We start from the raw sequence: 24,892 nt of genomic DNA on the forward strand, positions 1-24,892 counted from the left end.
AACATGTGAAATACCTGTTGACATCTCTGCATTTGAAGTGTGTATATTGCCCCAGACTCAGATATGCGTCTGCAGATCTAGAACTAAGGTTAACGTTTTAAAGACAAGGCCTTAGACAGAGCTGAGGCAACTTTTTGTCTTTCAATGGATTATGAGTCCTTGGAACTCTCTTCGTCAAAGGACAGTGGAAGCCGTCTTTGTATATTTTAAGGAAGTAGATAGATATTCGATAAGCGGGCGGCGGGAGTTCCCTTGGGTAGTAGTGGATGTTGAGTTGAGGGAACAATCAGGTCAGCTATGACCTTTTTAAATGGCACAGCAAAGTTAAGGAGTGGAGTGACCTACTGCTCCTAATTCATATGTTCATACGAAAGTTATTGATTTGAAATGTTAACCCAGTTTCCCTGTCCAAAAAGGTTGCTTGATCTGCTAAATATTTCCAGCATTTCAGATTTCCAACATCAACAGTATTTTGCTTTTGGTCATACCTGGATTGTTTTATCAAAGTGACAGCATAGACTCGCTGGGATGAAAGGTCACCCTCTATAGATTTTGTATTACATCTTGTCACACCACGCATATTACAATTTAGCAAATATTGTAAATCCCGAAGAAGGATCTGAAACGTTAACTTTCTTTTTCCCACAGATGCTGCCTGACCGCTGAGTGTTTCCAGTATATTTTGTTTCAGACTTCTTATATCTGCAGTTTTTTTATTTCCCTTGTAATTCCTCTAAGCAACTCCACTGGAGAGTCTATCTTGGTTATAAATGTCATGGCATTTATTACCGGCAACTTGCTATTTGATATTTTTAGGACGTCCCTCCTCCCTGCTTATCGTTGTGCAGACCTGGAGGAGTTCGCCCTTTGCTCATCTGGACGTCGCCACAGAAATAAAAACATTTTGCACACAGCGCTTCACATTCGAGACCGATACCGGCCGAGCAAGTGTCAGCAGAGTCGAGCGAGGGACGGAAAGTCTCCCGACTACCCCCCCCCCCCCCCCCCCTGGAAGCAAACACAAGCGGAGTTGAGTGACGCCTTTTTATTTCCCATCGTGCAGCTCCGCGGTTGTAATTGGGGAGGGAGATTTTCCGCCATTTCTGAAAGCGGTGCGGAGCGTCCGAGCGCTGCTGCTGCCGCTGCGGGGTGGGCGACGGGTCCACGTGTGCGCAACGCTCTAGAACGCCCCGTGTCATGGAGTTCCAAGGTAAACGTTCGGAGGGCGGCGGAGCCCGGCGCGCGCTCTGCGCCAGCCTGCCCCGCGTGGGGGGCCAGAGCTCCGGGGACCCGCCGGGACCCGGGGGCACAAGGCCGCTGCCGCAGTCGCTTGAGGCTCCCTCTCCTTCACGCATGCACGGATGGGGATTGGGGGGGAGTTACAGATTCAATGGCGAGGGGGTGGGTGGTGGAGAGAAACACTACGTTATAACAGCCCGGTTTGTATTGGCGGCATATTTAAGGTAGGTTCAGGGCATTTGTGCTTGTGCCTATGAGCCTGCATCGTGAGTTCGTTTGCACCCAGCCGACAAATGTCGTGATATTTTTTTTAAAAAAATGCGTTTTATTCATCGCGGCCTAGATCACCAGTAGGCGTTTTGTTTGGAATTTCGAAACTGAATCGAGAATCTGCACGTCCTTTTTAGGAGAACTGACCATGCAACTGTTTTGTACTGGAGGGCTGTGGAAAGAAGGACCCACTTTGCAAAAGGCCAATTCACATGGGCAGATCGGGAGAGGGACAATCGAATGAGATCATCCTAAACTGCCAGGTTTGGATGACTCAGTAACTACTTCCTTTTCAGAAAATGTTGAAAAGTAGAAACAAGTTAGGGAATTGGCGAGATACCATGTGATATCCTTTTGTTAAGAAGCTGAATTGGTGCCCCAGTTTGTATTTAGATGTGCTACACCTTTGGATGTCCAGTAGACTACTTGTTGCTTCAGATTGCTGCATCTGCAGTCTCTGTTTTTGGATGTGAACTAGACTTCTTAGTATTTATTGCTCAGCTGTCAAATTTTAAAACTATAAACTTACCAAATAACCACTATAGATTAACCAAACCAATGGTCTGATCACTCTGAATTGAAGTCTGGCAGGGGGATAATTTGGGTAATTTAAACCAAACTGTTATGAGTCCGTAAGAATCCAGTGTGGCATACGAGTGGAGGGCTTCAACAGCAGAGAAGTAAACTGACAAGTGAAATGTGATTGAAAAATAAATTGCTTGAATTACCAGGTGGGGTATGCTCAGGCTTTGTTTACATATACTACAGGGTGTCTTTAAATAGTTTAATCACTCTTGCGCTTAGAGGATTTCTTGTTATAAACAGCAATATGATTTAATAGTAGAAATCACCACTCGGTACTGATATCTCAGTGCATAGGTGTTAAGTAATTAAAGGATTAGAGAGACAATGAGAAAAGAATATTTTGTTCAAAAGGGTGGTGGGGTTTGAAAACCCCTGCCTGAAAGGCTGGTAATAGAAACCCTCATCCCAGTTTGAAAAGTGCCTGAATGTGTATTTGAACAATTGTGATCCACGGGTCTATGGATCAAATGCTGGAAGGTGAGATTAGTTTGGGTAACTCTTTTCGGACTGGCATGGACATGAAGGTCCAAATGACTTCCTGTGTTATAAGCTTTCTATGATTTATGGTCGTCGATAATAGACTAATACATAGAACAGGACAGCACAGAACAGGCCCTTCGGCCCACAATGTTGTGCCCACATAGCTAATCCCTTCTACCTACAGAATGCCCGTATCCCTCCATTTTCATCTCATTCATGTACCCATCCAAGCCCCTCTTAAAAGCCCCCAATGAATTTGCCTCCACCACCATCAGGCAACGCAGTCCAGGCATCCACCACTCTCTGAGTAAAAAATGTACCCCTCACGTCTGTTCTGATCCTACCCCCCCCCCCCCCCTCACCTGCCAATATGCTGCTGCCTTTTTTTGTCCTTCATCAAACCCTCGATACACCTCACCATCCAGGGTTTCCTGACCTTGCCACCTCTTACCTCTCAATGTTGTGTTGGACCATGGAGGGAGCGAGAGTGCCTGCAGCTCCGCTCTCGTTGCTTTGAGCGGTCAAGTCTTGGGGGAACCGCGGTGCAACTGGCACACAGGAGGAGTTGAGGCCATGATCACACTGAAGGGCCGGACAAGGCTTGAGGGGCCAAGTGGCCGACTCCTGCCCCTATTGCGAGCATCTGGGTTGTAAATAGGAGAATGGAATAAGTTGGGTTAACGCTTGTGCTGATATCAATCATTATAATTCCTGAGTTTGGTAGCCTTTTGGAAGCAGTAACTGAAAATTAAGTAGTACTTTTAAGCAAGATCTTAGACTTCAATCTGGATATTCATTATGACCTAGCTGCTTAATGGTGAATATTGAGAAGAAAAAGCTGCCAAAAATGCTGCAAGGGAGGGGGTCTTAACAGAATTCTCTTTCATATGCCTTTTCACGTACACATTCATAAAACTTGTATTTCTTTTTACTTTCAAAATGCTGATTGATTCTCTAGCATTTCCAATATTCTGATGGGACACGACCTTCGCGGAAAGGTCTTCATTTAATGTCCATGCTTAAATTATCCTTGTGAAAATGGTGAGCTGCTTTCTTGATCCACAGCAGTTCTTGAGGTGCAGGTACTTGCACAGCAATGTTAGAAGAGGAGTTCCAGTGTTTTGACCCAGGGCTAATGAAGGAATGGAAATGTATTTCTAAGTCATTTACTGTGACTTGAAAGGGAACACAGATTTTTAAAATTAATCAGTTGCTTTGTCCTGCTTGGTGATGATAAGGGATGCAGATTTGGCATGTGCTGTCAAAAGAGCCCTGGTGTGTTGCTACAATGCATTTTGTAGATTGTTACAGACTTCATCTATGCTCTACCATGGCAAAGGGAGTTGATGTTCGTGCTAGTAGATTGGACCAAATCATCTGTTTTGTTCTGGTGGTATTGAGTTTCTTGAGTGCTATTGGAGCTAAACTCACCCAGGCAGCCAGCATCACACTACTGATATGTGCCTGCCATGTTGTATGATTTCAAACTATTCATTAATTGATTTTCCCACCACCCCCCTTGTACTCAGCTGATGTATTTTGTCTGTTCAACCATTTGACTCTGACTATGAATGAGCCACCATAATCTGTAGGAGTTCAATTTAAGCCTCTGAAAAGACTGCACTTTGGAAAATTTTGATTAGCTCTGTCCATAACCCCACATAGCATCTGCTATTCTGGCTGTTCCACACTGGAACAAACCACAGCAAGATGCTGTCCTTGACTGAGTGCTGCAAACTAGCACGCTCAAAGTCCAGGACTATATACCAAGAGACATACTGATGCTGAGTATGGCCTCTACAAGGGGTCTTTGGGGAAGGTATTAGGGCACTCCTCAATATCTTCTCCATTTCAATCACTTCCTTCCTCTAATGTGGTGACCAAAACTGCATGCTAACTTCCAGCTGTGGCCTATCCAATGATTTATAAAGTTTTAGCAAGACCTCCCTGCTGTTGTACAATATGCCGTGGTCAGTGAAGGCAAGTATCCTGTATGCCTTCTTCATCACCCCATCTACCTCACCAATTTTTATTGATGCACCGTAGAAATATGCCATCTGGATGCATCATGGCTTGGTATGGCAACTGCTCTGCCCAGGACCATAAGAAACTGCAGAGAGTTGTGGACACAGCCCAGCACATGACGGAAACCAGTCACCCCTCCATGGACTCAGTCTATATACCTATCACTGCCTTGGTGAAGCAGCCAGCAAATCAAACTCCCACCCACCTGGGTCATTCTCTCTTCTCTCCTCTCCCATCGTGCAGAAGGTACAGGAGCCTGAAGGCATCTACCACCAGGGTCAAGGACAGCTTCTATCTCACTGTGATAAGACTATTGAACAGTTCCCTTATACGATGAGATGGACTCCTGATCTCACAATCTACCTTGTTTGACCTTGCACCTTATTGTCTACCTGCAATGCACTTTACTCTGTACTCTGTTATTGTTTTTACCCTGTACTACCTCAGTGCACTGTGTAATGAATTGATCTGTACGAACGGTATGCAAGGCAAGTTTTTCACTGTACTTCGGTACAAGTGACAATAGTAAACCAATACCAGTACTGCCACCTTAAGTGATCTTTTGATTAGTACAGTAAGGTCCCTTTGTTCCTCAATAGTTCCTAGGGCTATACCATTCATACCCTTGTTTGACCCTCGCCCTGCACAAAAAAAAAGCATCACCTCACACTTGCCAGGATTAAATTCCATATGCCATTGCTCAGCCCAATTTACCAGCTGATCAATAGTATTCTGCAGCCTAGATGACTCTCTGTGCTATCAACACCATTTTCATGTGATCGGCATACTTAGTAATCATTATTGCTACTTTCATTTCTAAATTGTTAATAAGTAAATATATTAAACAGCAAAGATCATAGCACTGATCCCTGACGTATGCTGATGGTCACAGGCTTCCAATCACTAAAACAGTCCTCTACCATCGCCCTCTGTCTCCTGTTACCAAGCCAATTCTGAATCCGATTTGCCAATTTACCTTGGATCCCATGAGCTCTGACATTTTGGCTGCCCTTCTATAGGGACCTTGTCAAAGGCCTTACTGAAGCCCCATCAGCTGTATTACCTTCATCAATATATTTTAGTCATTTCTTCAGAAAAAACTCAATTATTAGACAGGATCTCCCACCAAAAATCCACGCTGATGATCCATAATCCATGAAAAGTGTAGACTAATCCTGATTTTCAGAATCTTTTCAAATAATTTCCATATCACTGATATTAGACTAAATGCCTGTAATTAGCTGGTTTATTCCTGCTGCCATTCTTGAATAATGGTACCATATTTGCTGATGAGAGATTGCAGATGCTAGAATTTGGAACAAAAAGCAAGAGCTGAGTCAGGCAGCATCTGTGGAGGTGAAAGGTATATGTTGACATTCAGATCAAGACCTTGCATTAGTCCTGATACAGGGTCTCGACCTGAAACACCAACATACCCCTTTTGCCTTTGCAGATGCTGCTTGACCCACAGTTCTTCCAGCTTTGTTTTTTGTACCATAATCACTACCTTCCAGTCATCTGGCACCTCACCTGTGGCCACTGAGGATTTAAATATTTCCATCAGGGGCCCAGCAGTCTCCTCCCTCGTCTGTCATAGCAGTTTGGGATACATCTTAACAGGCCATGGGGCTATATCCACTTTTATGCTTCCCATGGCATCTGATACCTTCTTTATAAATTTAATGTGCTCTTGTAGCGATGGGCTATGCACTGAACTAGGAATAACGACACATAGTCGGTGGGTTGAACTTGAGACTGGTTTATTCGAATCTTGCCGCGTTGGCTTTTAAGCAGTTAAGTTCCCGCGCTCGACACGTGGCGATGACATCAGAGGTGCGCCAACCGAACCTCTTCCTGCGCGCGGGCTTTCTCCCCTCGCTGTTGAAGAAGAAGGCCCAGCGCCATTTTGTGGCTGGCCTGTCTGCCGACGCGCGCGCTGACTTCAGAGCCAGTTCGCTTGCGTCGAAGGTGGGTCACCACATAACCCCACCTCCCCACCCCCCCTCTCCCCCCCCCCCCAGAACCGGCGATACACCCCCTGAAGTCCACAGCCTGGATCAGTCGCTGTTTGGGTGGTCTGCCTCTGCGCTGTGGAGCCTGAACCTTGACTGGTTGCGCCAAGTCCTCATGGGCCGGTTTGAGCCAGTCCACCGTGAAAACCTCCTCTTTCCCCCCAATGTCTAGAACATACGTGGACCCGTTGTTCCAGAGTACCTTGAACAGCCCCTCGTACGGCCGCTGTAGCAGTGTCCGGTGTGCGCCCCGCCATACAAATACAAACTTACAGTCTTTCAGGTCTTTGGGTATGCAGGTGGGGATCTATCCATGCCGTGATGTTGGTACGGGGGCCAGGTTGCCAAGCCTCTTGTGTAGTCTGTCCAGGACTGTTGCAGGTTCTTCCTCTTGCCCCCTTGGGGCTGGTAGGAACTCTCCTGGGACGACCAGGGGTGCGCCGTACATTAGCTTGGCCAACGAGGTGTGCAGGTCTTCTTTGGGTGCTGTGTGGATTCTGAGCAGGACCCAGGGGAGCTCGTCCACCCAGTCAGGTGGGCCATGAGAGCCAATTTCAAGTGACGGCGGAAACGTTCCACTAGTCCATTCGACTGTGGGTGGTAGGCAGTAGTGTGGTGTAACTGTGCTCCCAACAGGCTAGCCGCGGCCGACCACAGGCTGGAGGTGAACTGGGCACCTCTGTCGGAGGTAATGTGGGCCGGTACCCCGAAGCGTGCTACCCAGGTCGCGATCAGCGCTCGGGCGCAGGAATCGGCGGAGGTGTCAGTGAGCAGGGCCGCCTCTGGCCATCTCGTGAACCGGTCTACCATAGTTAGGAGGTACTGCGCTCCTCTCGACACTGGCAGGGCCCCACGATATCCACATGAATGTGAATGTAGTTGAACCTCCGGTGGGTGGGTTTGAACTGCTGCAGTGGGGCTTTGGTGTGCTGCTGCACCTTGGCTGCTTGACACTGCAAGCACGTTTTGGCCCATTCACGGACCCGTCTGTGAAGGCCGTGCCACACGAACCTGCTGGAGACCATCCGGACGGTTGTCCTGATGGATGGGTGTGCCAAACTGTATGGAGTAGAAAACTCGCCGCTGCCAGGACGATGGGGCGAGGTTGGCCGGTAGCCACGTTACACAGGAGGGTCCTCCCACCTGGGCCTACTAGGAAGTCCTGCAGCTGCAAACCCGACACTGCGGTCCTGTAGCTGGGTAACTTGTCGTCTGCCTGCTGCGCCTCCGCTAGCACTGCGTAGTCCACCCCCTGGGACAGGGCCTGGATATCTGGTCTGGAGAGTGTGTCCGCCACAACGTTGTCCTTTCCCGAGACATGCTGGATGTCCGTTGTGTACTTGGAGATGTAGGACAGATGTCGCTGCTGGCGGGCCGACCAGGGATCGGACACCTTCATGAATGTGAAGGTCAACGGTTTGTGGTCCATGAACGTGGTGAACGGCCTGCCCTCTAAGAAATACCTGAAATGTCAGATGGCCAGATATAGTGCTAACACCTCCTGGTTGAAAGCACTGTACCTAAATTCGGGTTGCTGCAGGTGCCTGCTGAAGAACGCCAGCGCCCCTCGATGAGTTGCTCCAGCACCCCACCGACTGCCGTGTTGGATGTGTCCACTGTGAGGGTGGTTGGAACGTCCGTTCTGGGGTGCACCAGCATCACAGCGTCTGCCAAGACTTCCTTGGCTTTGACGAAAGCGGCCACGGCCTCTTCGTCCCAAGTAATATCCTTGCCTTTACCCGACATCAGGGTGAACAAAGGGCGCATGACACGGGCTGCTGAGGGGAGGAAACGGTGGTAGAAGTTGACCATACCCACGATCTCCTGCAAGCCTTTGACTGTGTTGGGCCGGCAAAGTGGCGGATCGCGTCTACCTTGGCGGGCAGGGGTGTTGCCCCATCTTTGGTAATCCTGTGGCCCAGGAAGTCGATGGTGTCGAGTCCAAACTGGCACTTGGCTGGGTTGATCGTGAGGCCAAAATCACTCAGGCGGGAGTAGAGCTGGCGGAGGTGAGACAGATGCTCCTGACGATTTCTGCTGGCTGTGAGGTGTCGTCCAAATAGATGAATGCGAAGTCCAGGTCACGTCCCACCGCATCCATTAGCCGCTGGAATGTATGTGTGGCATTCTTCAGGCTGAACGGCATTCGGAGGAACTTGAACAGGCCGAATGGGGTAATGAGTGCTGTCTTGGGGGTGTCTTCAGGGTGTACCGGGATTTGATGGTATCCTTGGACGAGGTCCACCTTGGAAAAGATGCTTGCCCCGTGCAGGTTTGCTGCAAAGTTGTGTATGTGCGGCACGGGGTAGTGGTCTGGGGTTGTAGCCTCGTTCAGTCGACGGTAGTCACCGCATGGTCTCCAGCCCCCGGTTGCTTTGGGCACCATGTGTAGGGGGGAAGCCCATGGGCTGTCTGACCTTCATATGATCCCTAATTCCTCCATCCTCTTGAACTCCTCCTCCCCCAGGCGGAGCTTGTCCGGGGGAAGCTGTCGTGCGCGGGCATGGAGGGGTGGTCCCTTGGTTGGAATGTGATGCTGCACTCCGTGTCTGGCTATGGCTGCTGTGAACTGCGGTGCCAAAACTGATGGGAAGTGCGCCAGGATTCTGGTGAATTCGTTGTCCGATTGCGTGATGCAGTCCAGGTGTGGGGCCGGCAACTTGGCTATGCCCAAAGAGAACGTCTGGAAACTCTTGGCATGGACCAGCCTTCTCCCATGCAAGTCGACCAGTAGGCTGTGAGCTTGCAAGAAGTCCGCTCCCAGGAGTGGTTGGGCCACGGCGGCCAGTGTGAAGTCCCACGTGAACCGGCTGGCACTGAACTGCAGCTGCACTGTGCGGGTGCCGTAGGTGTGTATCGTGCTGCCGTTTGCGGCCCTCAGGGTGGGTCCCGGCTCCCTGTTGCGGGTGTCGTGCCCCGTCGGGGATAAGACGCTGATTTCCGCTCCAATGTCAACCAAGAAGTGGCATCCGGACTGTTTGTCCCAGACGTACAAGAGGCTGTCCTGGTGGCCAGCCGCCGTAGCCATTAGCGGCGGCTGGCCTTAGCGTTTCCCGAGAACTCACAGGGCGGGCGACACCGGCGGGCTTCTGCGCCCCACTGCTGGTGATAGAAACACCACTGTACAGTGGCCTCCTCACTCCTGCCTCTGAATTGAGTGCGCTCCATTGCTGGGCTTGGTCTGTCCTGGCATTGGGCACGTGGCTTGGTAATCTGGCCGACGGACGCCCCGCTTTCCTTCTTGGCCTTCCACAGCACGTCTGCCCGGGCCACTACCCTCCGGGGGTCACTGAAATCTGCGTCGGCATGTAGCAGATGTATGTCCTCGGGCAGTTGCTCTAGGAGTGCCTGCTTGAATATGAGGCAGGGCTTGTGTTCGTCAGCCAGGATCACTTCTCGGCTATTAATGCTGACGGCGGCCGGTCCCCCCAAACAGTCCAGGTGCAGCAAGCGGGCACCGCGTTCCCGTTGTGAGAGGCTGAAGGTCTGTATGAGCAGCGCTTTGAATGCTGCATACTTGCCTTCCTCCGGGGGCGACTGTATGAAATCCTCAACCTGGGTGGCTGTCTCCTGGTCAAGGGAGCTCACCACGTAATAGTAACGCGTGGAATCAGAAGATACCTGCCGAATCTGGAACTGGGCCTCCGCTTGGTCAAACCACAGGCATGGTCGCAGTGTCCAGAAGGGTGGCAGTTTCAGCGAAACTGCGTGAGCGGATGAAGAGTCGATCATCTTCGGTCCAAATCCCGTTTGGACCGTTGGGGTCACCAATGTAGCAATGGGCTATGCACTGAGCTAGGAATAACGACACGTAGTCGGTGGGTTGAACTCGAGACTGGTTTATTCGAATTTTGCTGCGCTGGCTTTTAAGCAGTTAAGTTACCACGCTCGATGCGCGGTGATGACGTCAGAGGTGCGCCAACCGAACCTCTTCCCGCACGCGGGCTTTATCCCCTCGCTGTTGAAGGCCCAGTGCCATTTTGTGGCTGGCCTGTCTGCCTACGCATGCGCCGACTTTGGAGCCAGTTCGCTTGCGTCGAAGGTGGGTTGCCACACTCTAGAATTTCACTGCCCCAAATGAAATTTGAAATTTCAATGCCTTTCTCCTTGGTAAATACAGATTTAAAATATTCATTTAAGACCTTCCCCATGTTCTCCGGCTCCATGCACAGATTGCCTCTTTTTGTCATTAATTGGCCATACTCATTCCCTGGTTACCCTCTTGCTCTTAAAATGTGTCACATTTCTTGGGATTTTTCTCTACTGATATTTTGTGCCCCTTCTTTGCCCTCCTAACTTTTGTAGGCACCCTTTTATACTCTCAAAATTCGTGAAGAGCCTCCCTGCATTTTCAGTACTCTATACCTACTATATGGTTCTTTTTTTTTGTTAATTAACCCCTCTATTCCCTAACATCCAGGGTTCCCTGGGCTTGCTGTCTTTACCCTCATGAGTACATGTTTGTTCTGTCTTCTCACCAATCTTGTTATTATGGCTTTTGGTTTGGGACTCTCCCACACCTGAAAACATATTTTCCCAGAGTACCCTATTAAACTCATTCGTACTTTTAAGGTGTGTGAAAACCAAGAATTCCTCATTTCCAAAACAGTTGTTAAAAAGAAAACTGCTTGAGTAATTTTTATATACCTGCTTACAATACAATGTCTTATTCACTCATTGTTGCTTTTAATTATAGGATCTGAACCAATGGCTCTGGGATCTCCAACATCTCCTAAGCCTGGCGGAGGGGCCCAGTTTCTACCTGGTTTCTTGATGGGAGATTTACCATCCCCTGTCACTCCTCAAGCACGTAACTTTGGTGGCACTTTGGCTGGTATAACGGATATACGAACTCCGTTTGGAGGTAAGGAGTGTGATGCAACATGGACAGGAATGATGCTGAATTCTTAATCTTGCTTTTAAGCTGTACTTGGACATTGCATTTTTAGTTTTGGTAAATGTACTAGTTGATGGCAATGTCATGTTTTCAATGAGGAGAAAATCCTCGATTTGCAGTCTTCAGGTTTTTGTTACCGTTAAAGAAAAGCAAGTCTTGAAGCTGCCTACTATCCTAGTATCAATCTAAAATGGTGATTAGTTTTTAATCTGTTTGCAGCAAATTTTTCAATCTTGTCTTATTCATGAGGAAGTATAAATAGTAATGATAGGACCTAACTCAGTCATATTATAAATCTGTTCCATTAAAAGTTTTAGGGTTTTTGTTACAACTGAACCTTAAACCAAAGAAAGTTGAGTACAGTATTGCAATTTCAAGTCCAATGTATGGATTTTATTTTGCATTTGAGTTCATGCTTCTGCCTCTGTAAAGTAGTTAACTTACTCAGTTTTTATATTTCACTAAAACTGCCAACAAGATTATAAATGTTATAATCGTAAAGATTTCTTGCATTTGAGAAACATGTTCTTGCATTTTATTTTTTTCAAATTAGGGGGTACTCCTCCCCAACCAGTTGTACCCACCCCTAAAGATAAGTGTGGCGCACCACCAGTTCGAAGTCTGTATGATGATCTGGGAACTTCAAGAGCTGGGCTCGCATCTTTAAATTCACGACAACTGGTAATGAGCTAGATTCAAGCACTAGGGTAGTTTTTATGGGCAAAATATCACTACGCCTTGGGACTGCAGGATTTTATCTCCAAAGTTATATTTGTGTATGGCGAAGGAGTGGTGGATGAAAAGCAGTGAGATTTCCTTGCAGGAAAAGTAAATAATTTTGTTTTAGTAAAAAAATGTTATTAATTCAGATGAAACATTGATTAGCTGCTACAGTTTTTTTTAAACCAATGATGATCAAGACATAACTATTTCTTTTAAGTTTTAAATTACAATTAAGGATAACATTCCTTATGTTAGGATAGTTACCCATTCTATTTTGGTGACCTTACAGGTATAAATTGCAATAGCCACAGGCTAGATATTGCTTATTGAACCTGAAATGTATACTGTGACTCCATAGTACCTCAACTTAATGCTGCAATGTCTGAATTTTCTTTCTGCCCATTTGGATCCCCAGACTGTTTCTTCCACTTTTTGCACTGGTTTCATGATGCCCTGTAGTGAATGTGTCTTAATGGAGAAAGGGAAACTTCTAAGCCTCTGGCAACGCTGTTTGTCAATGCCTTGATACATATGGGTGTTGCTAAGAGTGATCCCTTTTTATCTCTGTTTTATCCTTTCTTCAGTCGTATGAATTTATTAGCATGGTAAGAAATTGTCAGAATGTGAATCACAATGATTTCTAAGATAATTTTTCATTGGCTGTTTGTTTTATTATAGGGAAATATTTCAAGGCTTCAAACTCCTCAGTCTGGGAGTAATTTATCAACACCTGGATCAGGTATGTTTACTGCCGATACAGTTCATTCAGCAGTTACAGTTTATTGCTCAGGGACGTGATTATAAGTGGCCAACAAACCTACCAACTTATATGTCTCTGGAATGTTGGAGGAAATCTACACGGTCACAGGGAGAACACGCAAACCCCACACAGATGTCACCGGAGGTCAAGATTATGGAGTCATAAAATCATACAGCATGGAAACGGGCCATTTGGTCCACTCTGACTAGTGGGCATTCTTCCATATTTCTCCCATTTCTCAGCACTTGGTCCTTAGTGTTTAATGCCCAAGTGATTCAAGTGCTCTCTGGATATTTCTCAGTGACCCAACTTCAACCATTCTCTCATGCAATGCATTTCAGGTACTTGCCACACTTTGGGTGGAAAGTTCCCCCTCAGAATCTTTCCCCTTGCTCTAAATCTATATCCTCTGCTTTTATCTACCTGTGATGTGGAGAAGCATTTCTTTCTGTCTACTCTATCTATACTCGTAATTTTATATACTTCAATCATATCTCCTCTTAAAATTCTCTGCTGTAGGGAGAACAGACCCAACTTCTCCAGTCTCTCCTCAAAACTGAACTGCTCCATCCCAAGCAAATCCTGGTGAATCTCCTCTGCACTCTCTCCAGTGCTATTACATCTTTCCTATAGCATGGTGACCAGAACTGCGCACAGTACTCCAGCTGAGGTCTGACCAAGGTTTTATAAAGTTGGAGGATAACCTCCCTGCATTGCCCGACTAATGAAAACCAGTATCCCAGCATAATCTGGGTCACTGGGTTCAATCATGCCTCAATTAGATACCTTTTCTCAATGCCATAAAATATGAGGTTGCCTGGCCTCTTGCCTCAAATCATTGCTTCTAGAAATGTCTTTCCGTATGTCCTTCTCAGAAGCAGTACACTGTTCTCAATCTTTCAGACTGTTGCTGAATTCTGTAGTGAAATATCAAAATATATATAGTGACTTTAGTTTACAAAGCCATACTTCTGGGTATTATTTTTTAATATTTCTCATCATAACCTTAAGAAAAGTGTTTCAACATCATTTTTAAGTTTCCTGATCTGCACATTATGTATGTGATGTAAGATTTGAGTTTTTGTCCCTGGACATCAAATAGGAGGTCCTCAATGGTAGGATTTTTTTTACTTTCAGTTGAAATCCAAGATCTGATTCTAATCGGAATCTGAATCAGATTTACTGTCATTGACTTGTATGTCATGAAATTTGTTGTTTTGTGGCAGCAGTACAGTGCAAAGACATAAAATTACTATACGTTACTAAGTAAATAAATAGTTCAAAAAAACAGAATAATGAAGTAGTGTTCGTGGGTTCATGGACCCTTCAGAAACTTGATGATGGAGGGGCAGAAGCTGTTCTTAAATCGTTGACTGTGGGTCTTCAGGCTTCTGTACCTCCTAACCGATGGTAGTAACGAAAAGCGTGCATGTCCTGGATGGCGAGGGTTCTTAGTGATGGATGCCACCTTCTTGAGGCACCGCCTCTTGAAGATGTCTTTGGTGAGGAGGGTTGTGCCCATGATGGAGCTGGCTGACTACAGAGGCCCAGGTTTTGAAGCTTGATCATTAGTACTGAGGACATGATGGTGTTGGAACGCTGAACTGTAATCAGTAAACAGCAGCCTGACATACGTTTTGCTGTTGTCTCAGTGCTCCAAAGAAGAGTGGAGAGCCAGTGAGATTGCGTCTGTTGTAGACCTGTTGTGGTGGTAGGCAAATTGCAATGGGTCCAGGTCCTTCTTCAGGCAGGGGTTAATTCTGGCCATAACCAACCTCTCAAAGCACTTCATCACAGTAGATGTGAGTGCTACTGGGCGATAGTCATTGAAGCAGGTGGGAATCTCAGACCGCAGCAGTGAGAGGTTGAAGATGTCCTTGAACCTTCCAGCTAGTTGGTCGGCACAAGTTTTCAGTACTTGGCCAGGTACACCTTCGGGGCCTGACGCCTTGCGACAGTTCACCCTCATGAAGGATGTTCTGACGTTGGCCTCCGAGACAGAGATCACAGGGTTGCAGGATGCTGCGGGGATTCACACAGGTGTAGTGTTATTCTCCCTTTCAAAGTGTGCATAAAAGGCGTTGAGCTCATTGGGGAGTGAAGCATCACTGCCATTTATGCAATTAGGTTTCACCTTATAGGAAGTAATGGCATGCAATGCAAACCCTGCTGCAGCTGTCGTGCATCCGATTGTGTGTCTCTAACTTCACATGGAATTGCCTTTTTGCTCTCATGAAAGGCTTCCGTAGGTCATATCTCGACTTCTTGTAGGATTCTGGATTGCTGGTCTTGAATGCAACGGATCTAGCCCTCAGCATACTGCTAATCTCTTGGTTCATCCAGGGCTTCTGGTTTGGGAACACTATGTTCTCAAAGGCACACACTCATCCACACAGGTCTTGATGAAGTCGGTGATTCTACATAACTGTTGTGATGATTTTGAGTAACAGGTGCAATTGTTGATCCTGTAACTGCTAGGCATTGTTGAATAAAATTGAAGAGTGAATTTGCTTGTCTTTTTGCACTCCTTTTATGAATGTGAGAAAGGACTAGGCAGATTAGATGCAGGAAGTATGTTCCTAATGGTTGGGGAGTCCAGGACCAGGGGTTGCAGTCTAAGGAAAAAGGAACAAGCCACTTGAGATGAGGAGAATTTTGTTCTCCTAGAGAGTGGGAGAACCTGTGGGATTTTCTACCACGGGAAGCAGTTGAAGCCGAATCATTACATATTATTAAAGAAGGAGTTAGATATTGTTCTTGGGCTAAAAGGATCAACGGATATGGGGAGGAAACTAGGACAGACTACTGAATTTGGATGATCAACCATGATCATATTTAATGGCAGAGCAGGCTCAGGGTTGAATGGCCTACTCCTCCTATTTTCTATTTCTCAGGTTTAAAATGATTGTTCTATAGAATGTACTAGAGTTTATCTATTTATTTTCTATCTTTAGGTGGTAATGTATTTAGTCCAACCACAATTGGCCAGCACAGAAAGTCCACACTTTCTCCTGCACAGGCAGATCCTTTCTACACTCAAGGAGAATCTCTCACTTCAGATGATCATTTAGATGAAACTTGGATTACGGTTTTTGGGTTTGTACCATCTGTTTTCTCTCTCAATTGTAGAAATAGTCACAAATTTGCAGTATGAGTGATGGTGAGGCTACCAACACCATTATGTTTATAATGGGAAAATCTGACTGTGATTACTGGAGTGCACATGTACATTGTTAAATGCATAAATCCAGAAGTTGCTTTTACTGATTCTACTCCTGCATGGTGAATGTTGCTGCCTTTTCAAGTGTAATTAGAAGAATCAGTGAATTGGCACGAACTTTAAATATTTATAACCTGCTCTCATTGTTTAAAAAAAATTAATAATGTGTTTTTTTTTAATTGAGATGCAACTGTGTTCTCAATGGCAAAAAAAGCCATAATCACTGTTTAAAGACCTCTGGCCCTAAAACAAAATACTTCTTTCATTTCTAAATGTCACACTGCTGAAACTAAGACCAATTAGTTAATTTTTAGATAGTCAGGACTGAACCTATTTTCTATGTTCTACTAGCTGGGGCCTAACTAGGTTTTTGTACAAGTTTAGCAACCAGTTTGGTATTCTTTTCCTTTGTTTATAAAACTGTGGGATACAAATACTTTTGTTAACCTGTTTTATCACTTTTTGAAAATTTATGCACTAATTCTCTCATGTCTTTGTTTTTGCAACCTCTTAAAAATTAAGTAATTCTTTATTCTTTTTACCTGGATGTATTGTCTTGTGCTTTTCTGTATTGACTTTCATCTCTGTGTGCTCATTCTATCAGTTTGTCCATATCCCATTAAGGTCTTTTAGTGTTCACTATTATTTATTTCATTGTCTGTATATTTTGAAAATATGCCCCCTACTCCCAAGCGAAGATATTAATATGTATCAGAAGGAAAAGTTATCCTGGTATTAAATTCTGATGAAAACTGCCTCCCTCCAGGCTGAAAAACATGCACCTCAACTTTTTTTTGTTCTGTTACTTTGACAATTTTGCATCCATATCACTCCTAATTCATTTGCTAATAAGCCTATGTTGCTATAACCTGTTACTTGCCTTATTTAGTGAAGTATTTTCATAATTTGATGCCACCTAGAAGGCATAAGGCTGAATTGAGATATAAACATCCTTGGATTCTTCATTGGTTTCAATAATAGAATATTTTACTTTGAGTTGGCAGATTAGTAGAATCCCTAGGCTGCTGATTAGTCCTGATTATGTTGACTTGATTAAGTATTTTCAGCGCTGCCTTTAGTTTATGATGGAAGAATTGACCTTTCTCTGTATAGGTGTGTATTGGAATAAATGATTACCCAAATTTTAAATTAGAGAGCAGAATTGACTCGTCTTGCCTTTGATAAAAGAGTACTATGAATGATGCTTGGAAGAAATGCAAGATATTTTGAGGAATTGTATTTAAGTTAACATTTCAAAATTAAGTCAGGACTTCAACTGTGCCTTAAATTATTGCTTGTTTGCTAAATCTTCATTTGTTAACCTGCTCCTCATTATTTTGTGTATGGGTTGTTTAGAATCTTCACTTGTTTCACCAAGGATTTAACCAGTTTATATTTGAGACTTGTAATTTTGGCATTGTTCTAACTTCGGGACACAGTTAAATCAAAAAATTCAGCATTTGGTATATTCTTAATGGCGTGACATGTTTAAATTACAAATTTGTAAAAGAAAAATGTCTTTATTTGCTTAAAGTGTTAATGTGAACTCAGCAAAAGATTCTTAAGGCATCTAATGCTATGAAAGCACGGATTATAAACTAGTCAATAGAATATCATGGCCTATGATAGTTTACAGTCTCCATATTGGTTTCAGTGGCTGTCAATTGAAGATTGAACAGCTGGTTTGATGTGATACTAGAATAAACTTAGAAACCCATCATCTGGCTGATTACATTTTTTTTCTGATTTGTAAATCTTAAAATTGCAAACATTTATTTACAAATGGAAACCAAAATTCTAGTGACCAGAAGTACTCTCGCAAAACTTAGTCATTGCTAGTGCTGGTGTTCGTGGTTTTTAACTGCAGGTATATCATCCTGTACAGTAAGATTATTTTAAATAATGTTAATCATGCTTAGAAAATCTCATTGCAGGTTTCCCCCAGCATCTGCTTCATACATCCTCCTCCAATTTGCACAATATGGAAATATTTTAAAGCATGTGGTAAGGTTCCAAAAACTAATTTCCAGTTGTTGTAAATTTTCATGTGGCTTGTACCAGAGGGTCTTTTACCAAAGTATTGTTTAATGTTATCCATTGGTTTGTATAAAATTCAAACTTTTCCATCAACTCTAAGTCATGTTAGAGTTGGGGGCTATGTGGGAAGGAAGGGTTAGATAGATCTTAGAGCAGGATAAGATGTTGGCACAACATTGTGGGCTGAAGGGCCTGAACTGTGCTGTAGTGTTCTATGTTTCTGACACTGAAGTGGTTTGGTGTAATCAGTAAGCTAAATACAAATTACACTTGAAATTGTACTTATTTTCCAAGGAGAGAATGAGAGCACTTATCTCAAAAAAGATGCACAGATTTCAATGAATAGAAGCGGCTTTCTAACTATCTATACCCCCCCCCAACTTGGTAAAACTTTGTTATTACTGTGTAAAACATGACTACATATTTAGGCAGAAATTGGAACTTTATGCTTCCAGTTCACATATGTAATATTCCCCTGCGGACTCTCAAAATTGGGTAAGGGTGACAAGCAAATCTTGTAGTTAATGTAATTGGATTTTTTCCCCATTTACTGGGTACTAATTTGATAACAATAACTGCAATATTGAATATAATTCATTATTACTAAGGTTGCTGACAAGGACTTTAAGCTATATGCTAATTTAGCTGTGGAAATATTTTTACCTTTCCAAGGATTGAAAAACTTAATTTCTTGTGGTTCGATTAAATGAAGCTAACCTTTAATTTGTAAATGAGCAGTGTAATGTGAGGAGCATAATGTATATTTGATGATTCCTATTTGTACTAGTAAGGAAAACTTTCTTTATGTATTCAGTTAATGAACTGGAGCTCTTATTCAGTGAACTGAATGTAATTGAGCTGAATTGCAATGGACAATGTGGTTTTATTCACATGATTCAAGCTGAAGCTATTGACATTTTAACCTTTGAAAAATACAACAAATGTATCTGCGTTTTCCTGAGTCAGTTTGAAAGGCTTTGTTTTTGAATTCTGAATGTATTGTTCATTGTTTTGCATTGAGATTTGTACTTTTTTCCCTGACAACAGTAGAAAACCAATAAGAGATTCTGGAGTCAGCATTTTTAAAAAAAAATTGATAATTTTTATCGAATCCTACACATTTAATACATTACATTGCAGATGTTGATTGTATAAAATACAAAGATATCAAATGTTATTCCTTCTAGTGATTTTTTTTGCATTTGTATTTTCTGCTGTTGTATAGATTAATATTTTACATTTGACCTATGGCCTTTCAAATTTTGTGAAACAGTCAAAATTGTGCACTTTTTTTGTTTAGAAATAACATACTGCAATAGATCAGCTAAGAGTATATTTGGGCTTCCTTTCCACTGTTGCTTTGGTTACCTTTCACACGTCATCACAAAAAGTGCACTGCATCAGCCTGTAGATTTCACTAATCTTGCCCTTTCCAAAAACTAAAACATTCACCCAAGTTCTGTGCTCCCATTCAAAAGAATAATTTTTGAATCAAACCATCAGCTTTGTTCCAAAAGAGCAATGTATCCATGAATCTTTTTCTCCCAACTGTTCTTCCCCAATTCCTTCAGTTCAAATGCACTCAAATGCTGCACCCTGAATCAGTCTGTTTCAAGGTTATGGTTTGATTAGCCAGTGGAAAGTAAAACACTTTTTATTTTGAACCGCGTCTTAATCTGTTGCTCCTTGACTAAATTTTAATTGGCAATTTATGCAGACTTGAAATTAATGCATTCATTTTACCCACTTCAGCAAGTATGTTCCATAATCCTTCAAAAATTGGAAAAAAAATACACTTAATGGAACTGAAGCTTGATTTCAGATTTTATAATTTAATGAAATAAACTCAACTGATACCGATTGGCTTTTCTTGAATACATTGTCTAATAGAACAAAAATGCACTCCATCCTGTCACTAAGTAATTTGATGTTGTGAACTTTTCATTTTCTACATTGTGCATTGTGAAAGGTACATGCATTAGGCTTATAACTACTTAATTTTGCCATGTATAATTCCAATCTTTATTCAATATATCTTTTTGTCTAGCACAATCTTTGCATAAGCAGTAAAGAAAACACCTGGTATTGCGCTCTTGCTGCTTCAAGAAAAAGCAATTTTGCATTTAAATCTGATTTTTGTGTTTTTGAATGGTACACAGATGTCAAACAATGGGAATTGGATGCATATTCAGTATCAGTCTAAACTGCAGGCCAGGAAAGCATTAAGTAAAGATGGGAAGATTTTTGGCGAGTCTATCATGGTTGGAGTGAAACCATGCATCGATAAGGTAAGTTACCTTTCTCCTGTTATTTCAGTTGAAGTCGGGATGTTTCTTGAAGGTAAATTGAAGAATCTTTGAGGAAATGCTGCTGGAGTACTGAGTACACTGGCCTTGTTGGTGTTTTTATGCAGAGCCTTAGGTTGACTTATATAGCCCTCATGACAATATACTGTAGAATTCTTATAATCTGGCATGCTCAGGACTTTTGGTTGAGTTGGACTGGCAGATTTTCCAGACTGTTGGATGTTATTTTTGTTTATACTCCAATGTACTTTTAATTCCCTTTTTCTAGATGTTACAAAATTTAATACATTTTCAGTGAATTGTGTAAGTTGCAAGGGAGTGTTGAAGCTGGGGCCCTGGTGAGTGGAAAGGAGAGTGTGGCAAATATTACCTGGTGAGCCAGGTGCTGAACAGTTAGGATTTCTGAATAATTGAATAACAGATTTTTGGAGCTTTATCGTATATTGTTTTTAAAAATGTCATCTCATTACGTAAGATTTTTACATTAGCTTTTATAAAAATTGGCCAAAATTCTGAGTTTATTTTTCATCTTTATTATACATATATTCTTAATGGAATTTGCTATTTTAAATAAGTTGAGGCAACAGCAATAGTGAACTGAAGGTTATCAGTACCTGAGAGTGCACTATTATCATTACAGCTTTCTTTGATTAAGAAGTTTTTTTCCAATTTTCATGACTTGATAATAATTGTTTAAATATTTTTGTGAAGGATTTTTAAAAAAAAGGGAAAAATTGAATGTCATTTCATGACATTGCAGGATTTAGAGCTTTTTTAAAAAAAGAAAACATGCTTGTGTTCCTTCCCTTTTCAGTGCTTTTCCCACTCAGGAAATGTCTAGTTATGGTAATGCATGTATAGTCTGTTTTAATAGATGACTTGACCTTTTTATTGGTGCAGTTTTGAAGATAAAAGTTTAGAAAATGGTTTCAAACACTTGTCTTTTTGTTACCAGAGTGTTATGGAGACAAATGATCGAAGTTATGGATCCGTCTTCTCTGTCTTCACTCCTCCTATCAACACTCTGGGTACACCTGCTCAGTCACCAAGCACGCCCAGAACTACTGCAATAAGGCCTTTGGCTGCTGCATACAAAGCTTCTAGTAGTGACTATCAGGTATGTGATTAGCAAATAAGTACTTGGACAGTACTTGTCTCCTTACTTAAGGAAGCATCTTAATGTGTTGGAATAGGTTTGGAGAAGATTTATTAGATGAATACCCTAAATGGACAGGTGGCTTTCTGAGGAAAGGTTGGAGTGTCTAGGCAAGTATCTACTGAAGTTTAGAAGAGAGAGTGGGAACTTCCTTGAAATATATAAGTTCATGAACAATCTTGACAAGGTGAATATGTTTCTCTTGTGGGGAAATGTGGAGTAAAGGGATGCTGTTCAAAAATAAGTAATTGCCCATTGAACACAAAGATGAGCGTTGAGTCTTTGGAACATTCTTAAAGTGCGGTAGAAGCAGTCTATGAATATTTTTAAGATAGTTAGATACCTAATCCTAAAGGTTACTGTAGGTAGATGGGGATGCGAAGCTGAGGTTACAATTAGATCAGCCGTGATCTTGCTAAACGTGGAGCAAGCTTGAAGAGCTGACGGTACTCCTGCTCCTAATTTGTCTGTTAATGTGGGAAACTGGAGGCTGATGTTATTTAATTTGAAATGTAGTTGGAAGCTAAATTGATTTTTCATTTCCCTTGTTTTCCCTCCATTTTAGGTGGTTTCAGACAGGCAGACCCCTAGAAAAGATGAGAGTCTTGTTTCCAAAGCCATGGAGTACATGTTTGGTTGGTAGTTCTGCTATCCTCCAGTTAAAGAACCTTGAAAAGAGATTTCTTTCAATGTTAATGACAGTTGCTGATAAACTATTATTTATGTGCAATTATGGACACCACTTTATTAACAGGAAAACCCCCAGCACTAATACATTCTGGTTAGTTGTATAACCACTGTTATTGGTACAAGGATGTGCATTTATTCAGGTCTACTTTCTGACCAGGCACCCTGTAAATAGTTTGCACTTTAGAGTTTGACCATGCATAAGTTTGCAAGAAGTGTGATTAAGGGGAGGTTTGCCAGATAAAATCTGTATTGTGTACAAATGTCCAATTGTTGCCTTTTTAATGTTTTGGTGCATGCACTTCCCTGGTATGAAAATGTCTATTGGGGATGGTGGTATACTTTTCTGATCATGTACATTATTTCTTTGAATTGAAATCTGTCCCAGAGTTCACCAACTGTAATTTTATAATCTACATTCTGAAATTTAAATGATCTTTCTATATGTAGGAAAAGTCCAAGACCATGAGTAACAAAAATAGAATTTGTCTTTTTTATATTGAACTGACAATGTTACTTTAAATGATCATACAAAATGACCAGAAGGGTAATCTGATTTTTATTTTACTAGTGAATGCCAAAAAGTTCCAGATTTTAATTATTGAGCTCTATTACTGCATATTCCTAAGTATTGACAGTATTTTTTTGGTATTCATTGTTTTGTAAACCTTTTTTAGAAGACATATTTTTCATAAGTCGTATTGCTGTATGACGCACGTCAGGATTTCCAGACAGTTAATAAAATTTATGGATGAGACTTTTCTGATTTAGTAGATTTTACAGAATTGTGTATATTTATAAAATGGTTAATTCTGTATATTTGAAAAATCTTGGAAAGCATTGTCCGAGCTGCAGTCACAAGTTAATGTAACACATATAAAATGGTGTCATGGAAATGTTAATACAGTTTTCAAATAAAAGTCGGATGCTTTAAGTGGTCAATGACTTGAAGTTATATCTCATTGCTCATTCAGTAATGACCAATTTCATTTCAGTGTTTCATTGCAAACGTTCAGCACACTAAGGCCAAATCTTTGGTGGTGAAGGAGTGACAGAGCACATGAAAACCTGCATTTGTGAGATGAGATATCTTTGTGCATAATTTCATTACTGAGTTACACAATTTTACTGTGCATTGTAATGGAGTTATTGATAAAAATGCTGTTGGTTCTTGATTATATGTGCATCTTGTACAAACTTACATGTTTGAGTTACATAATGGGGTATCTTTCTGAATTACTGTAACTGAAAAGATGGGTCATTGGATAGATCAATGCTTATGTAAACCAGTGTTTTTCCTCTGCAAATGATATCTGCCATGTCACAATCTGTTATAAAAATATTTCCTTCCTATTTTCCATAGGAAGGAAAAGGCAAAAAAAAATTAAATTTAAAAAAAAATTCAAGAACATTAATGTCACAGTAATCTGCAGTTTCTGATGTGTTTTATGAGTTTCAAACAAATCATAAGTCAGTGCAGTGTGGTTCGTTTTCTTACTGAATATCCTGCCAGGCTCTGTCCTAGTATATGATTTGGTGAACTTGCTGGGCAGTGAAATGGAACAATTAACCCTTGTACTTCTTGGGTGAGAAGAGGGGATAAGAGAAGGTTAATGTGTATTGCCACTATCCAGTGAACACTGCTAGAAACCATACTTGTGAGATTGGTAAGGACAAGATGGGCTCCGCTAGTGTTCTTGATGGTATGGGCTCCCAGCAGCTAAGCTAGGATTGGGTTAGGGAATCAGAAACCAAATACAGCTGCAGGAGCCAGACTCTGAAACAAAAACAGAAATGTTGGATGAATTTGACCAGTCAGGCAGCATCTGTGGAGCACCTGTGCTGAGTCCTCAGGGATGATCCTGAGCTTCCTGTTGCAAGCTACTTTAATTCTCAACCTCATGTCTGCAGCTTCCTCTATAATTCTAGTGAGGCCCAACGTAAGCTAGAAGAACAATATCTCCTGACTTCGCAGTTTATAACCCCCTCAATAAACATTTGAATTTTCCAACTTCAGGTAAACTGCTCTCCTATTTCCTATTATCATGCTGATGTCCCTTTCTCCATTTCTTTAAACTGTCTTGCTAACGGTCAGTGCTTGTGCTCTTTTAAAAACTGATCTGTCTTGATAAGAACTTTCTGTCTGATACCTCCCTCCTCCCCTGCCCATCTCCAGCTCTGCTTTGAAAACTGTAAACCTTCCACTCTTTCCCCCCCACCCCCCAGTTCTGAGGGAGGGTCACTGTCCCGAAATGGTGACTTTTTGTTCTCTCTCCATAAATGCTGCTTGATTGGCTGAGTTCATCCAGCATCTGTTTTTGTTTGGGTTGGGTATATATTCTAATGAAACATTTGAGTTTGGATAGTGCTGCATTGGGCTATGCTGTTTTGTTCCAGGCTGGCTCAGTATTTTATTCACATCTGGGTGATATGCTTAATATTTCCAGCATGCGAATAGCAAATTTAAGATTGTTGAATTTATGGCAATTGCTGGT

At 42.5% G+C, this 24,892-nt stretch overlaps 1 protein-coding gene across 3 annotated transcripts; it reads left to right on the top strand.

Annotated features, from left to right (window-relative positions):
- The first annotated feature begins 1,073 nt into the window (after positions 1-1,073).
- nup35 (nucleoporin 35) lies at positions 1,074-23,341 on the top strand. 3 transcript variants are annotated; one of them, XM_052020126.1, is made up of 10 exons: positions 1,075-1,210; positions 1,647-1,772; positions 11,308-11,475; positions 12,062-12,189; positions 12,910-12,970; positions 15,946-16,087; positions 18,146-18,215; positions 20,408-20,536; positions 21,510-21,671; positions 22,276-23,330. In XM_052020126.1, exons 3-10 carry the CDS (start codon positions 11,319-11,321, stop codon positions 22,351-22,353), a joined length of 927 nt encoding a protein of 308 aa, XP_051876086.1. In that variant the 5' UTR covers positions 1,075-1,210; positions 1,647-1,772; positions 11,308-11,318; the 3' UTR covers positions 22,354-23,330. The 3 variants fall into 3 exon arrangements, with proteins under 3 accessions (XP_051876077.1, XP_051876086.1, XP_051876095.1); XM_052020135.1 differs by lacking the exon at positions 1,075-1,210 and adding an exon at positions 1,445-1,463; XM_052020117.1 differs by lacking the exon at positions 1,647-1,772 and having other exon boundaries at positions 1,074-1,210; positions 22,276-23,341.
- The last annotated feature ends 1,551 nt before the right edge of the window (positions 23,342-24,892 follow it).

This window comes from Pristis pectinata, chromosome 1, assembly GCF_009764475.1.
Source record: "Pristis pectinata isolate sPriPec2 chromosome 1, sPriPec2.1.pri, whole genome shotgun sequence".
NCBI lineage: Eukaryota > Metazoa > Chordata > Chondrichthyes > Rhinopristiformes > Pristidae > Pristis > Pristis pectinata.

Bases quoted from the DNA above. Each gene is read 5' to 3' on its own strand.
- nup35 (XM_052020117.1), top strand. The intron at 12,971-15,945 runs GTATGTTTACTG...TTCTATCTTTAG, and splicing joins TTTATCAACACCTGGATCAG to GTGGTAATGTATTTAGTCCA. The intron at 21,672-22,275 runs GTATGTGATTAG...CCTCCATTTTAG, and splicing joins CTTCTAGTAGTGACTATCAG to GTGGTTTCAGACAGGCAGAC.